This window comes from Eptesicus fuscus, chromosome 12 (assembly GCF_027574615.1).
Source record: "Eptesicus fuscus isolate TK198812 chromosome 12, DD_ASM_mEF_20220401, whole genome shotgun sequence".
In the NCBI taxonomy this organism is placed as follows: Eukaryota; Metazoa; Chordata; class Mammalia; order Chiroptera; family Vespertilionidae; genus Eptesicus; species Eptesicus fuscus.
In genome coordinates, this window is record NC_072484.1 from 68,513,143 (window position 1) to 68,529,950 (window position 16,808).

General features: G+C 46.1%; 1 protein-coding gene and 1 pseudogene across 4 annotated transcripts in view; one reads left to right on the forward strand and one right to left on the reverse strand.

Annotated features, from left to right (window-relative positions):
- SYS1 (SYS1 golgi trafficking protein) overlaps nucleotides 1-2,138 on the reverse strand; it is a 26,405-nt gene extending 24,267 nt beyond the window's left edge. For 3 of the 4 annotated variants that reach the window (XM_054724497.1, XM_054724498.1, XM_008158787.3), the window contains exons 1-2: nucleotides 1,940-2,138; nucleotides 1,488-1,727 (exon numbers count right to left, since the gene is read on the reverse strand). In XM_054724497.1, coding sequence (XP_054580472.1) covers nucleotides 1,488-1,649 — 162 coding nt within the window. In that variant the 5' untranslated portion in view covers nucleotides 1,650-1,727; nucleotides 1,940-2,138. The remainder of the gene's footprint in view (nucleotides 1-1,487; nucleotides 1,728-1,939) is intronic. The other variant, XM_028137642.2, reaches the window with a different exon arrangement.
- Nucleotides 2,139-5,542: 3,404 nt separating this feature from the next.
- Nucleotides 5,543-15,069, forward strand: LOC103304161 (protein FAM118B-like; annotated as a pseudogene).
- The last annotated feature ends 1,739 nt before the right edge of the window (nucleotides 15,070-16,808 follow it).

The window sequence follows — 16,808 nt, forward strand, 5'->3', positions numbered from 1 at the left end:
TGGCAGCCTATTTCCACAAGGTGCTCTCACAAACATCCATCATGGCATCTCATTTGAACCCTCACAGCAGCCAGGAAGGTGTTATTAACTCTCATCTTACAAAGGAGGAATAAAAGCTCAGAGAAGTTAAGTAACTTGCCTAAAGTGATATAGTAGGTAAACAGCCAAGAGCAAGGTCTAGAACAGGGTTCAGCAAACTATGGCCCCAGGGCCAGGCCCCTCTTTTGGTAAATAGTTTCACTGAAACACAGCCACACTTACTCACTTAGTATTGTCTAAGGCAGCTTTTGAGCGACAATGGCAGAGTTGGGAAGTTGTGACTTAAAATCTTTACTAGCTCATCCTTTAAAAAAAGGTTTGCCCACCCCTGGTCTAGAATTCAGGTTGTATGTGCAAGAGATGGCTCTTCAACAAAGCCTCGGATTCCCACATGCCCTGCTCAGGAGGACAGAGGCTCCTAAGAGGGGACTACCTAGGCACCTGTGGGGGTGTAACCTCCACCACTCTTGGTGAAATACTACTGATGACCAAACACCTGCACAACCCTTTCAGCCTACAAAGGCCTTTGAAATCCATAATCTCATATCCACACAACAACCTCACAAAGCTATTATTTTTGTTGTTCTTCTTACCTCTTTTTGAATAAAACTTACTCAAGGGCTACCCAGAGAATAAGCAACAGGAGTAGGAAATCCGTCCCAGATCTCAGGGCTCCAAGAACAGGGCTCATTACGATACACCACAGCTGCCTCTCAGGTGCAAATACCTTCTGGGCCCCCATTACATGTCATAAAGTACTTCCATATCCCTAAGCCCCTTTGGGCCTCATAATATTTTGCTGAGGATTATTCTGTCTGGTTTCCAGAAAAGGAAACAGGCTCAGAAAGGTGAAAAAACTTGCCCAAAGTCCCAGAGCTAGTATGTTTGGGCCGAGATTGAATACCTAGCTTTTTTGAATAAAAAATGCAGGCTCTTTGTACTGCAGTCCACGGCCTCTCTGCTACTGGTCTCATCACTTTGCGAACAGAAAAAGTGAGGTTCAGAAATATGATGATACTTGCCCCAGGTCATACTAGTTAGTAAGTGGAACTTAAACGGACGCCTGACTTCAAAGTCCAGGCAGTTTCCATTACATCTCCTGGAATACTGTTACCCGTCCCCCGCTCCCCAGTTTGGCATCTGAGAATTTTGGGGCTCAGGGAAGTGAAGTCAAGAGTGTCAGAAAGGAGGTGTATCCGGTTGCCTAGGACGCTGGCCTGTTTGTTATAACACCCAGCCCCTTTCCTTTGTACTAAATCAGCCTCTGCTATCTGCCATTCGCCATTCCATTTTACAGATGGGGCAGCAAAGGCTCAGTAAGGTGAGACCTTGCCCAGGGCCTCAAAGCTGGAAGGTGGCCCAGCCAGGTCTACAGCCCAGTAGTGTCGGACCCCAAAGCTCTCACTCCGTGAGGCCGAGGCACCACCGCGCTGGTCTGAGGACCCTACCTCGGCGTCGAACATCTGGTCCAGCGAGGGGCTGCCGCGCAACAGCCAGTCCACCAGCGCCAGCCACAGGCCCAGGGAGCCGTAATAGACGTTCTGCATGAGGACGATCTGCGACAGGATCAGCACCGGGTCCCACACGTAGCTGCGGAACTGGCCTGCCATGCCTGCCCGCAGGGGTCGGCCTCCGCCGGGGGTCTGAGTCAGAGCGGCCTCGCCATGGGCTCCAGGACGCCCCGGCACCTGCCAGGACACACGCCGAGCCTCAGCCAGCCGGCCGTTACCATGGCAACACCACCCAGCCCGGGAGGAGGGGCTGGGACGGAGGAGGCGAGCCCATTCCGGGAGTGGGGGCGGGGGGGGACGGACAGACCCATTCCCAGAGTGAGGGGAAACCCTGCCCGTCCGGCTGCCCGGGCCCCACCCACACTCAAGCTCCCTCGGGGTTCACTCACCGGTGACCGACTCGAGGATCCAAAGGTCCGAGCGCGGCCCAGCCTGCCTCACCGGCCGACCCCCGAAACAGTCCTGACAGACAGGACCATGGAGGAGAGGCCCTACCAGCCTAGAGAGGCAAAACTCCAGCGACCCGAGCTGCTGCGGCGGCTGCGTGGGAAGGAAGCGTTTCCGGGGACAGCGGCGGAGGGGCGGGACTGCGGCTGCGCAGGCGTGGTGGGTGCAGGCCTCGGCTGAGCAGGGCAGCGAGGGTGTGCGCATGCGTCAAGTGAAGCGTGCCGGCGGTCGGAAGTGAGGCAGGAGAATCGTAGAGCTTGCGTGCCCTCTAGAGGGGAATTTTGAAGAAAAAGAGAGCAACTAGGGGAGCAGGAAGAGGGGTAGTCAAGGGCGAGGAAATGTTGACTCTCTTTAGCAAAGATTTCCAGTATTTTCTTTCCCTTAAAGTCTGGGATGTTTTTAATGAAACTACGAGCTCTCCCACCGACGGTTTTGCCATTGTTCGCGTTCCACAGATGATTGACCTGAGAGTCAGTGAAGGAAAGCGACATGCCGCTGTCTGTGTCAAAGACGTGAGTGAGTGGCCCTCGGGATTCGAATTCAGGTGTTGCCAACACCACAGCGTTGATTTTATACCTACTTGGTGAAGTATGGTAGCAACCATACTTAGGTAAAAACTGCTGTTTGAATTTTAACCCTGCTCTTCTGGCTTCTGCACGCACTTACTTGCTTAAACAATAGGGTAGTGACCTCAGCTTCCAGACTGAGACCTGGAAACGCACAAAGGTAATTTTCCTGTGCCTGTGGCCCAGGACTACAGGAGATTGATCCCCACTGACTCAGTAGCTCCAGGAGCAGAAACTGTAGATAACCTTTAGAGATTATTAATTGCTTAGTTCTGCTTCTGTACTATTGCTTTCGCAAGATAGGGCCACATTCCAATGTCCAGCAGGATGTGGCTGGGAACCCCCTGTGGGCTGTTCCCAGCATTTAGAATTTAGAATTTAGGACAAAGGAAAAATTTTGTGGTTTAGGCCTTTAAAAGGACTGCCTACATCTGGAACGGTGTGGTCGTGAGTGTGGCCACCTGCGTGTGGTGCTCTCGCGGCCGTCCTGGCCAGTTCAATAAATCCTTGCCTGCATTTTTTAATCAATCAGCAGCCTCCGGTGGTCTTAGTTTTGACTCCAGGGTTCGACCCCACAACACTTGGTTCCAGTAAGGTTTGGACTCATACTACAAGAGAGTCCCTGCCCTCAGACAAAGCTTAATTAGAAGGCAGAGTAGTGGGTGTTTTATCTTGTATCCATATATATATATTTATATATATAGATATTTATACACACACACACACACAAAAAAAAAACAGGTTCAGAAGTCCTGAAGGTCCTGGGAGCAGATCCTGACTGCTTGCCGCCATGACTGTTTTCTCTCAGGCTTCTCTTCTGAGCCCAAATAGTGTGGACAGTCAGTAAATATTTGCTGAATGAGTCAAGAACAGAGAAAGGGCAACAGCAAACTGATGAGTCACTTTATTCCTGCACCAGCAGAACAAAACCCCTCAACTTCATTGATAATAGCCCCTCCCCCATGAAAAGAAGGGCAGTAACTGGTTCCAGGAAGGCACCCTGAGTTTCCGAACCAGCGGTAGGAGCTGCATGACTAGCAAGCCACTTCCTTCTTTAACCTTAGCTTCCCTGTTTATGGAATGGGGAGTTAGACATTAATGTTTTCCAACACTTAATCTACCCTCTGCTAATTATTTTCCCATTTAAGAAAAGTACCAAAGACCCATGTAACTACCAATCAGAACTTCTGAACAGCATGTGATAACCATATTATCACCTTGGGTGATACAAGTCCAGACAAAAGTAAAGAAACTTGAGACTTTATCAAGAGAAAGTATGTGATTTCCCTTTATCATTTGGAACTACTGTAAACAGTTCACTTAGACTCCAGTTTGTAAGTTATGAAGGCCCAGAGATTTCTGAGGGACTTTCCAGCTCAACCAACCTCTTAGGTGCCTCAATTGGGTTCAATAAAAATACAGGGGTGGGTGCACCTGGCCCTGCGCTCACCCTCTCTATCGCCACCTGCTGCTCACCCCGTTGGCTGGCAGAGCACACAGGCTTAGTGCTGAGAGGGCAGAAAGCCGAGATGTCATCTTCAAGCAGTTCCATTTCAAAACCTTCAACAGGGCTTTTGGCTTCATCACAAGAGTGGCCCTGCAGGCTGAGAAACTGGACCACCATCCGAATGGTTTAATGTGTACAACAAGGTCCACATCACCCTGAACACCCATGAGTGTGCAGGCTTGCCAGAATGGGACATAAACCTGGCCAGCTTCATTGAACAAGGAGCAGTGCCCATGACCTAGACCCTGCCTTTCCTCTTCAGGGAAAGGGGTGACTGAACTAGAAATCCAGAGAGAGAGAACAGAGGAGCCCCAATATGTTGCTACAGTCAAAATTGCCAAGTCCGGCCGAAACCGGTTTGGCTCAGTGGATAGAGAATCAGTATGTGGACTGAAAGGTCCCAGGTTCGATTCCGGTCAAGGGCACGTACATTGGTTGTGGGCACATCCCCGGTCGGGGGTGTGCAGGAGGCAGCTGGTTGGATGTTTCTAGCTCTCTGTCCCTCTCCCTTCCTCTCTGTAAAAAATCAATAAAATATATTTTAAAAAAATTGCCAAGTCCGTCCTGCTGCCTCCATCTGGGGGTGAGTCTTTGCTGTGGAAAGAGATGCCAGCATCACTGCTTACACCATGCTCTTCATCCTTGAGCTCTATTAAATGTACACTAATTTGAATAAGATCTTCCCATCCTTTATAGCTTCCCAGCAACCGTAATGGTCTGCTTTCCAGGCTATATCTTGCTCCCTTTCTAATTCATTTACCAAGAAGCTGTGTCTAAGATAGACAGAACCATCTTAGAAACCAGGATCCTCATGCCACCCCCTCCTATGCGATAGAAACACGTATGCTTTTATGCGTCAAGTAAAACTGTTTCACTGGAAATTCAGGGGTGGGGCACAAGTAGGTTAATAAGAGTAATAAATAAAATAATAAAGAATAAACTGTGTTTAGTGTACTCACAACTGTAAACCCACTTTTGCACACCCTGCATATAGTCAAATCCTTCTGGCCCCTAATTACAGGATCTAGTGTTTCTGAGAAAACATCTTTTTAAGTACCTACATGATCTTGTTTCATCCTCACAATCCAAGAAGATAGATATTATCCTACTTTAGAAAAGTAAAAACTGAGGCTCAGAGAGGGGGTGACTCTACCTAGGTCAGAAGCTCATAGGAAGCTGTCATAGGGTTCAAACCCATGACATCTGACTCCAAACACCAAGATACGTTTCCAGAAGAAGAGAGAGAGAGAGAGAGAGAGAGAGAGAGAGAGAGAGAGAGAGAGAGGAAGGAAGGAAAGAAGGAAGGAAGGAAGGAAGGAAGGAAGGAAGGAAGGAAGGAAGAAAAAGAAAAAGGAAAGGAAAGGAAAGGAAAGGAAAGGAAAGGAAAGGAAAGGAAAGGAAAGGAAAGGAAAGGAAAGGAAAGGAAAGGAAAGGAAAGAAGGAAGGAAGGAAGGAAGGGAAAGCTAACTGACATGAGTGGTGGAGTAGTGAGAAGTGGAAAAGGACCAGTGAAGCCCTCAGCTCAGTATCTCTGGGTAAGGGAGTAAGGGTGATGGGAGGAGAGGCTCAGGAAAAGTGCTTGAGAGGTTTAACTTAGTTCCTGAAAGCAGCAGCTTCTTCCTGCCAGGTGCTGGAACGTGTGGCTCTTCCTGAGGTGTGTCGCCTGACGTCACAGCTGGACCCTGTCCACCCCCTCTCCTCCCACAGAAGGAAGGCTCTCCCTGCACATTCTTCTGAAATGGAAAATGCCCAAAGCTGAGGCAGGCTGGATAGCTGGGGCTGGTATCCGTAGAGCCTGGAATTTTGTTTCTGGGAAACCCCCAAGGGCCAGCAGGACAGCCCACTGCAGTTTCCTTTTCCGTGAAGGATGCCAGCTCTGGAATTCTCACCATTCCTGGCCCTAGCAATGGGCACCCTCCTGTGTTTTTATTCAGGTGCAACACGGAAACCAATCGCTGGGGAAAACCGCAGTAAACTCCCTTGGCCAGCCTCCTTGGTCCATTTTAAGAATTTGACTACAGGCAGCTGGAGAAGAAGAATGAGCTTTGGGTTCAGACCACAAAGCCTGAGCTAGGACTACACTGACTTGTCATGTGACCTTAGGCAAGTCCTGTGCTGGTTCTTAGAATACCAAACTATAAAACGAAAGAAGGGTATTGGACTCAACTTGCAAAGGCAGCCCATGGCCCTGTTCCATCTGAACCACCTAAGGAACATATCATATAGCAGATTCCAGCTAAGTCTGAATCTTCAGAAGCAGAGTGCAGAGATCTGTAAATCTAAAGAGCTCCCCAAGTGATTCAGAGGTTCAGCTATATTTGGTAATTACAGAACAAGATTATCTGTAATTGACTTCAAACCAACTCCTCCTTCTAACAGAAAATTGCCCTGTGACCTTGCTATGTGTGTGCCTCTCTTTGGACCTCAGGGTTTTTTTTCCATCTGTAATATGAGGGGGTTGGACTAGAATAGCTGATCTCCAAGGGCCCTTCTCTCGCAGCCAAGTTCGTGATTCCAAACTTATGAATGAAATTTTAAACTTGAGGTCAGAGGCAGAATGACAAACAGCCACAAGCTGGGACAAACTGTCCCCGGGGAGAGCCTCTGATCACTTGGTGACGTCACGTATGTCACTCCCACACTGGGCCCCACTATGGGCAAGTGAGGACAACTGCTGCTGGGGTCACATTCCAGATCCACCCCCACAAATCCCCTGGGAAGTGTCCTCATACAGGTCTAAGGGCTTTGGAACCCTGCTTGTATTTGAATCCTGGCTCTACTACTGTCTTGCTGGATGACCTTGGGGGAGTTACTTCACCGCTCTGAGTCTCAGTTTCCTCATAAAATGAGGATCAGAATAGTACCCATGTCATGGGCTGCCCTGAGGGTCAAATGTGAGCTTATCTCACTGCCTGATACACAGTCAGCATTATGTAAATGTTAGCGATATTAATTATTGTTCTTTTTCTTCTCTTGGAATGTGGGAGTGGCAATACCTGATCTCTCAGATTTATGGCAAAGATCTAGGTAGCTATCAGAATGAGCCCAGTGCCTGGCACGTAGTAGGAGCTCAGTAAATGTGGTACCCTCTCGTTAATCCCACCCCACCCCCAAGGGTCTCCAGCTCCCTACCTTTCTTCCTTTTCCCTCCCCTAGGCTACCTTACAGCCCAGCTCACACGATCCCTTTCAAAGAACGTTTGGTGAAAACACGTCCGTGGAGATGGGTGCCGCAGGGACAGGTTATACAACCCCGCGCTCACGCTTTTTGGAAACTATGCGGGAGGCCAGCGTTTGGCTCCTTGTCCTCTGCATCAGTGACCATCCTGGGCTCTGGCCAGCGCGTTCCTCTCAGAAGTGAAATTGGAGAGAGAGACTTCATCGGCTGCCTGTTTTCTCCCCCAGACTGAGAATCCTTTGTTACCTAGACTTTCTTAAGGGCTGTGTGTGGCTCCATGTTTGAGGAGGAGTATTTGCTGAGCACCTACTGTGTGCTAGACATTTATATCTGCTCATTTAATCTTTATTTAATTTCTAAAACAAGCCTGTGAATTGTGGATACAATATCCCCACTTAATAGATGAGGAAACTGAGGCTCACTTAGTTCACAGCTGGGTGTAGTTGGTCTTGATCCTAACTAGAAATTATTCCTTGCTCTGACCTTTAAGAAGAAAAGCTGTGTTCTTCACCTTCTCTTCATTATCATTCATTCATTCAATCATTCATTTTATATTCATTGGCATTTACCAGGAACTGGTCTGGGTGATACAGATATACATAAATAAAGTGAAGAAAGATAAAAACTCTGACTTCATAGAGTTTATGTTATCAGGGAAGAGACGGACAATAAACAAGTCAACCAAATGATAAAATTCAACATCAAGTAGTGAAAAATGCTATGACGGAAAATGGGGGAGGAAGGAATAGAGAACAAAGATGATAAGGAATTAGTTCAGAAATGGCAGTCAGGAAAGACTTCCCATTTTAAGTAGAGATCTGATTGAAGTGAAGGATGGAGCCAACTGATTATCTGGGTAGAGCATTCCAGATAGAGGGAACGCAGTTCCTCTGAGGCAGGAGTGAGATTGGCATATTGGAGAGATAGCAAGGAGGCCCGTGTCACATGAACTTAGTGAACAAAGGAAGGAGTGGAGGTTCCAGCCATCAACCCTCGCCCAAGAATTTCCAGCTTACAGTTCATTATCATCTTACCACACCCCCTGGGAGATGAGAAAGGGGAGTGGGGGCGGGAGTAGGTGGGAGGGGTGGAAAGAGGGGGACAGCTTCATTCACTCATCCAACAAATATTTTTAAAAATATGTTTTAAAAGAGAGGAAGGGAGAGGGAGGGAGAGAGAGAGAAACACTGATTGGTTGCCTCCAGCATGCACCCCTTCTGGGGATTGGACCCGAAACCTGGGCATGTGCCCTAACCTGTGATGGAACCGGTGACCTCTCAGTGCACAGGAGGATGCTCAGCCAACCGAACCACACCAGCCAGGGCCCAACAAATATTTTTTGAGTGCTCACTAGGTAGCCGGCACTATGCTAGTCTCAGTATAGAAGCAGACACAGCCCCTCCCCTCAAGCAGCTTCTGATCTAGCAGAGGAGACACACAGTAAAGCAAGAAAACAAATAATTGTGTAAGTATAAATGGCAGTGAGTGTTATGCAGGAAGTAATATAAAAGAATGTGGGCCCTAGCTGGTCAGGCTCAGTGGATAGAACATCAGCCTGCGGACTGAAGGGTCCTGGGTTCAATTCCAATCAAGGGCATGTACCTTGGTTGCAGGCTTGATCCCTGGCTCTGGTGGAGGCAACCAATCAATGTGTCTCTCTCACATCGATGTTTCTCTCTCTCTCCCCTTCCCTTCCACTCTCTCTCAAAATCAATGGAAAAAAATATCCTCAAGTAAGGATTAAAAAAAAAAAAAAAAAAGAATTTGGGCAGGAACACAATTTGACCTCAGGGGAAGGTCTCTGTGAGGAGGTAAACCTGAAAGATGAGTGAAGTTAGTCAGGGAAAGGATGTGGCAGGCAAAGGAGACAGAGCGTTTGTCATCACATGATAATCCTCATTTATAGGAGGAGAAAATATAAAGCCAAGATGTGTCATAAATCAAATGGCTAGCCAGGCTTCAACCGAGGTGCTTTACTTCCTTACCCTGTTACCTTTCTGTTGCACCAACAACACTTGCTGTCTTCAAAGAGCACATTCTGAGTTCTGTGGCATCTGGAAAATACACTCTCTCCACCTTAACCAGATGTTGGATGGAGGCTGGGGGAAAGGACCTCAAAAGAACAAAGAAATGCCCGGGCTGGCATGGCTCAGCGGTTTAGCATCGACCCATGAACCAGGAGGTCATGGTTCAATTCCCAGTCAGGGCACATTCCCGAGTTTCTGGCTTATCCCCTAGTGTGGGGCATGCAGGAGGCAGCGGATCAATGATTCTGTCTCATCATCAATGTTTCTATCTCTCTTCCTCTCCCTTCCCCTCTGAAATCAATTAAAAATATATATATTTTTTTTAAAAATATATTTTATTGATTTTTTACAGAGAGGAAGGGAGAGAGATAGAGAGTTAGAAACATCGATGAGAGAGAAACATCAATCAGCTGCCTCTTGCACACCCCCTATTGGGGATGTGCCCGCAACCAAGGTACATGCCCTTGACCGGAATCGAACCCGGGACCCTTTCAGTCCGCAGGCCAACGCTCTATCCACTGAGCCAAACCGGTTTTGGCTAAAATATATTTTTAAAAAAGAGCAAAGAAAGTTGGAAGGAAAGGGAAGGCTCAATGAGTGATTACTAAAGTGCGATGATGAGCCCTAGCCGGTTTGGCTCAGTGGATAGAGCATCAGCCTACAGACTGAAGGGTCCCAGGTTCAATTCCGGTCAAGGGCATGTACCTTGGTTATGGGCACATCCCTGGTGGTGGTGGTGGTGGGGTGTTCGGGAGGTATCTGATCGATGTTTCTAACTCTCTATCCCTCTCCTTTCCTCTCTGTAAAAAAACAATAATATATATATATATTTTTTAAAAGTGCAATGATGAGCTGAGGTTCAAAGTGTCCTGCTCTGTACTCTAGCTGTACTCGCTGTGGCATCTGAATCACATGGTCCTATGCTACCACATAAAAGTGCTCAGATGAATGATGGTCTCTATCAAGACTCAGAGGCAACAGGGAGTTTGTGGAAAGCGTCCTGGGCTGGAAACCAAGGGATCTGAGTTTAGATGAAGATTTGTAACCCAGACAACTCACTTCACCCTCTGAGCTTTAGTTTCCTCAACTATACTATACACTGGTTGTAATAAAATCAGCCCTGGCTACTCTCTGGAACTGTCTGGGTGTGCAAATGCAATAATAGCCTAGATGAAACCTCTTTGAAGAACTCTGTCAATTGTTTTTTAAAAAAATTTATATATTTTATTGATTTTTTACAGAGAGGAAGGGAGAGGGATAGAGAGTTAGAAACATCCATGAGAGAGAAACATCGATCAGCTGCCTCCTGCATACCCCCTACTGGGGATGTGCCTGCAAACAAGGTACATGCCCATGACCGGAATTGAACCTGGGACCTTTCAGTCCACAGGCCAATGCTCTATCCACTGAGCCAAACCGGTTTCGGCTAGAATTGTTATTATCTATGCCTTTCTCTAGCTGTCAGAGTGGGATGCAGGGAAAGCAAGAGCTTAGTATGCGGGTGGTTCTCAGGGACAAATCTTTCAACCTCTTTTCCAGAACCTTCCTCTCTTCTCCTCTGAGGACACGTCAAAAATGTTTCTGTGGGGAGAACAGGAATCAGACCCATAAGCTCAGTGGGACATGTGGAGAACAAAAGAAACTGGATTTGAATCATATATTAGTCAGCTGTTGCTGCATAACAAAGAACTCCCCCCTCCCCCCGCCCAAATCTCAGTAGCAAACAGCAAGAGCATATATTTGTCAATCATTGGTTTGCAGGTCAGCTTTGTTACAAGGTTTGCTGTCATTTCTCCTCTCTGAGCCTGTTTTCTCATCTGTAAAAGAGAAATACTACCCACTTCACAGGCTCAGAGGAAAGATGGTGTTCAACACTCCCTGTTAACTAAACGTACCTTCTGCTCAGGGTATGTTAGAAGCTAGGTGATGTTCACCCTCTAGGCCAACTAGTAATCCAAGAACTGGTCTGACCTGAAAGCTCTCACTCTAGGAGACAATGAAGGACAATCAGACTGGCTGTCCCCCAAATTCAGATGAGAAGAGAGAGCCAAAGAGTCAGAGGCACACATCCAGGAAAAAAGAGACACTCTTAAATAAAGACCACACAGGCTTCAAAAGATGGAGAGAAGTCAGCCAGCCCCTGGAATCATCTTAGTTCTTGATGTCTTTTCTGTTTTAGTCTTTAGCCCTCCTATATCCTTCTGATCCCCTTTTTTCTTAAAGAGTTCTGAGACATGGTTCCTTACAATTGCAAGAGCTGCTTTCACACAGAGAAGTTACGCATAAAGTTGCCAGCCCACTGGGACCTATTGTTCACTAATAAGGAAACTGCTTAAGAGCAAGGATGATATCTCATTCATCAACATTTTTCAAAAGGTCTCTTACATAGATGTTCACCAAAAGTTTATTGGATAAATGACCAAAGGAATGTATTTCTATGCTTGCCTCTAAGGACAAACATCCAAATGGCATTCATCTAGTTACCTATACAGCCAACACTTACTTGAGCAAAGCACCAGGGATACATCTGTGAACAATACGGTGTCCCTGCTTTCATGGAGTTACATCTGGTGGGGAAACAGATGATACATAAGTAAAAGAATAAATACGTGCTGTCAAGTAAGGAAAGTGTTATAACAAAAAATAAAGAAAAGAAAAGAAAAAAAAAAACAAGGAGAAAGAGTGATTGGAGGGGGTGAGGGTTATTTTTAGAATTCTTTAAAATACCTTAGATGGATGCTGACTCATTGTGTGGGCCTTGGTTTGCCTATCTTACAATCGGTTTGCCTGTCTCTTAGGTTGAAAGGTCTGGGAGGGTCCTTCCCAGTTTCTGTAGTTATGCAAGGCAGTGGCTGGACATTCCATGGCCTCTGGAAGCTCATTGTCTGGAGCTGGAGCAGGATTTGCATGTTGAGGAAGGCTGTGGAGGGTTGGTGCCTTCTGGGAAAGAGCCCCACACCCACTCTCTCAGCTGTTCTGAAAATAGTGACATGACCACTGTTATTTGCATTGTGTGAGGAGTTGTTGGGGAGGGGGATGACTCCAGACACAGAGGAGACCTCTGGGATCATAAAAACGGATAACATTTACATGCTAGGTACTGTGTTAAGCACCATACTCTCCATGATCACGATAGAACAACTATAATGATTCCCAAGTTACAAATGAGGAAACTGAGGCACAGAGAGGTCAGGTGTCCTGCCCCAGGCTACACAGCCAGGATTACAGCCCAGGTCTCTCTGACCCTGAAGCCTATGCCCTTAACTTCTGTGACTTAGAGAGAAAGGAATGTCTGCTCAAGGACAGGGACAGATAGAGTACCAGAGGTCTCAGGGGAAAGAGAGATGAGAGCTAGACAGAGTGAGGGATTGAAGAAGGCTTCCAAGAGGAGGAGGCATTTGAGCTGTAGCCACTTGGCTTTGGTGTCTCTGGATGCTCCAGTTATGCACCCAGCTTCAGTCAGCTCTGCCTGAGCGGCCTGGGCAAGGGGGAGGGGCAGCTTCACCCGTGATGGCTGGATTTCAGCTCCTTTTTTGAGCTGTGTGAGGTGGGTGCCTATCGACTCCTTACATTACTTCTTTGCCTGAAAGGAAGCTGGGTGAAGAACCCCCAGACTCACTCCATCTCAGGTGTAGAAAATAAGAAAGGGGTGAGGGAACCAACATGAGGGCATGTACTATGGACCTGGCCATCACTTTATTCCATCCTCCTAATTACCCCCAAGAACTAGGTCTTTTAACCCCATTTTACTGAGGAGAAAAGTTACTCTCAAACTTTCCTCTAAATGTCAAGGATTTATTTACTTATTATTTATTTCTCCTCCTCCTCCTCCTCCTTTGTCTCCATCTTCGTCTCGGTCTTCTTTAAGTAGGTGATGGAACCAGGATTTTAATCAAGAACTTCTTACCCTAAAACCTGTGTGGGTTTTGTTTGTTTTGTTGGATGGTTTTTTGTTTTTCTTGTGTGTTTTTTTGTTTGTTTATTACTTCAGTCTCAGACAGACACTTGGGGACTTCAGTTTTACAAAACTTTGACTACTGCATTTTGTTTTCTGGCAGACAAAGAAGAACCCATTAGAACTTTGTAAAGGGCCTCAGGGTCTGGTCAAATTGTTTTTAACTCTTTGGAGGTCATGACCTTGTTGTGGATCTAAAGAGAGAATCTGAAGTTTCTTGCCCTAGAAAAATTTACACAGAGACATACTCTCCAAAAGTAGTGACCATCCATGTTCCCTTTGCCCCCAGTCCAAGCAGCACAGGTTAAAAACCCCACAAGGCCGAAACCAGCTGTATTCAAACGTACTGCACACCTTCAGAGAGATTCTCAGAACTTGGAGAAGGGGAAGTTAATTCTTCTAATTTCAGGGGGTTGGCAAAGTTTTATAGAAGAGCTTCCAGTAACTAACTCAACTAGGAGTCTTCGATCTTTTTTGCTAGTGTACTCTCTAAATGATTATTGAAAATGGATGTACTTCCTGGCACACTTTTTCGTTGACAGCTAACCTTTTTCATCAAAAGTTGACAAAGTTACAAAGGTTGTAATTTCTGACACATTGTGAAGTCATACACTTAAAAATACATGGTTACATAACTCTTTAAAATCTATCCAGTTAATTAATACCCTAGCAATTTGATACTTACAACCATCCACTTAAAAAATACATGAACGGAGTTAGAGCGGTGGCAGCTTTTGGAGCAGATACAAAACTCCATGGCATTTACAGGGAGCCAAGCCTCTGATAACATTTGTGAATCTTCAGTGATGCTCCCCTCTCCCTCCCCCCTCCCCCCCCCCCCCAAAAAAAAAAAGCCCAGGACGCTGTCTCCAAGCTTAAAAAGTCAGAAGCCTCAGGAACTTGTGCTGGTGATTGGAACAGGAGCGCTGTGGCTGCACCTTAGGTTCCAGCCCGGAAATCCTGGAAGGGGTTAATTCAGGCCTTACTGGATGCTGTCACTGATTTTGACCTTCTAGACGATGAGGAGAGCAAAAATTTCAGAAATGTCTCCGTGGGGACAAGGATCTTACTCATGTTGCCCGTGAGCTTATTCAGGAACTCTCTCCTCGGGCTAGTAATGACTGACCCACACGTTTCAAGGACTGTTCATGTGCAGTATTCAATGACTTGGACTCAACGATGGGAGACTCGAAAACAGCGACTTCACCCAATGGAAAGAGGAGCCCTGGTACTGACCACACATTTCAACATCTCCTGGAACTGCACGCAGCAGATCAGGGAAAACAACGTGAATCCCTTGACCTCACTGATGAACAGAAGGTGCAAGAGTGGGCCCCAGAGCAGCGGGAGCTGAGCCGTGTTACACGCCCATGGGGCCTACACCAACCCTAGTGGCACTGTCTTTCATCCAGCGGGGTATCAGCATGTGCTCAGGAACACCGAAGTTATGAGAGAGATTCAAGTCACTTGAAATGTGAAAACAAGTCACTTCTTTCCCGGGGTGTGGCCAGATTGTGGATGACACCACTTTCCAAGTCCTTTTCCCGCAGGCTGTCAAGCAGAAATCTGACGTAACACATCTCATGCTGGTTTGGATAGGAGATAGAGATGAGTTCAAGAAGTTTCAAGACGGCATGGGAAACAGAGGATTCACGCTGTCCCTTACGGAAATGAACATACTGGTTTTCCAGAATATTTCAAGTGACTGGCCTGTGAGATGTCCGGGAGGGGTAGGTCAGCAGGGATGGTGTGAGAAGGTCAGCTAAATGGTTCATTGGCAGCACACAGCGAAATAAGAGACCGCAGGACACGAGGGGGCTACAGAAGTCACCACCATTAGACCAAGCTGCAAGGCCCTACCGGGGACAGTGTTTAACAGTAAACTTACAAGAACCCAACACAGCTCCAACGAAGAACCAAAACCCAGAAGTGGAAGGCTGTGCCTATATCAAGTGGGGGCGGGGGACGTTCCAACTTAATCCTTCTTGCCAGTGGATCCTTGGTCTTTTTTGGTTTTGTATTGTTTGTTTGTTTTCCAGTTCTTGGTCTTACGTGTCCTGTTCCAGTTGGAGAATACCCAAGGGACAACAGGACCCAGATGTAGCTCACTAGCCCACCCCTAGGCTGGACACACTGCTTGTGTCCACGCAGCAGGTCAGTGTGGTATCTGCTGAGTAGGCTGCTGCTCTGCATGAAGGGCTTGGGGTGTAGATGCCAAGGCCTCACCTTGGCCCTCAGTGTAGTTTTGTACTCTAGACTTCGTGGTTCAATGAAGCTTAATGACTTTTTTTTAAAAAAAGACTTGAAGTTCTAGTTTTCTAGATCTCTTACAGTGTACAGTATTTTACTTCCCACTGTATTAAAAGCTTGTTTATTAAAAAAAATACATAAACAGGCTTTTCTCTACATCATTCCCCTTTTTAAAAAAATATATTTTATTGATTTTTTACAGAGAGGAAGGGAGAGGGATAGAGAAACATCGATGAGAGAGAAACATCAATCAGCTGCCTCTTGCACACCCCCTACTGGGGATGTGCCCGCAACCAAGGTACATGCCCTTGACCGGAATCGAACCTGGGACCCTTGAGTCCGCAGGCCGACACTCTATCCACTGAGCCAAACCAGCTAGAGCCACATTACAATTTTTTAATGTCACACCAAAATTTTTAACACCTTTGTTGAGATACAACTGACATAAAATAAACTACACATATTTGAAGTGTACAATTTGACATATGTATATGTTCATGAAACCAGTCCCCAAACTTTGCTAAGTAATTATTAAACTGAAAAGGTAAAATTGGGTGATTTTCCTCCCCAATTAGTTCCCATATCCCTGGGTGAATACTGTTTGTGCTAGAATGAGATCATTTTAGCAATACTTTCATTCCTAATTTTTACAGCTGTTGAGCAGTGGTATGCTGAAACCAGCTTGAACTGGTTCAAGTTTTGGGAATTTTGTGGGTGGTAGGTTAAACATAATCATTACTAAAATTTAAGTTACATAAACTTACAATTAAACAAACTATATAAGAAACAAAGAAAACAAGTACCCAAAACTCATCACTGCCTAATTATTTGTCTACATTTTACTGTTATTTATGCTCTTGATATTATTTGCACCTATTGGATTTGTGTGTAGCAATACTGCTCATCCTTAACCAACTCCAAATTCAGTGACATCACGTTGGTAACTTGAAATCAGCCATGGTGGGAGTATTTACACCCAGAAATTGGCAAATGGTACAAATTAGCACTTCCTGACTATCCCCTTTCTCTCCCCGCTACACCACTTTTTGTTAAATATTTACCAGCGCAACACTGGCTGTAAGTACTGAGAAACCCTCTTCACCTAAAGAAGCTGTTGGGCACGAAAGGGGTTTTGTTATAGCAATGTGATGATAGATAACGAAAATCGCATAGTGGTCCATCATCAAAAATGATTTTTAATGATCTATCTACTGACCACTAGATTAAAACCACCTTCAATTCTGTGGACAGCAAAGATTGCAAAACCCATCTGACTTGCAAAAGGGTTTCTTATTCTGACAGGAAATTCATTCATTTTTCTCAGTTTAT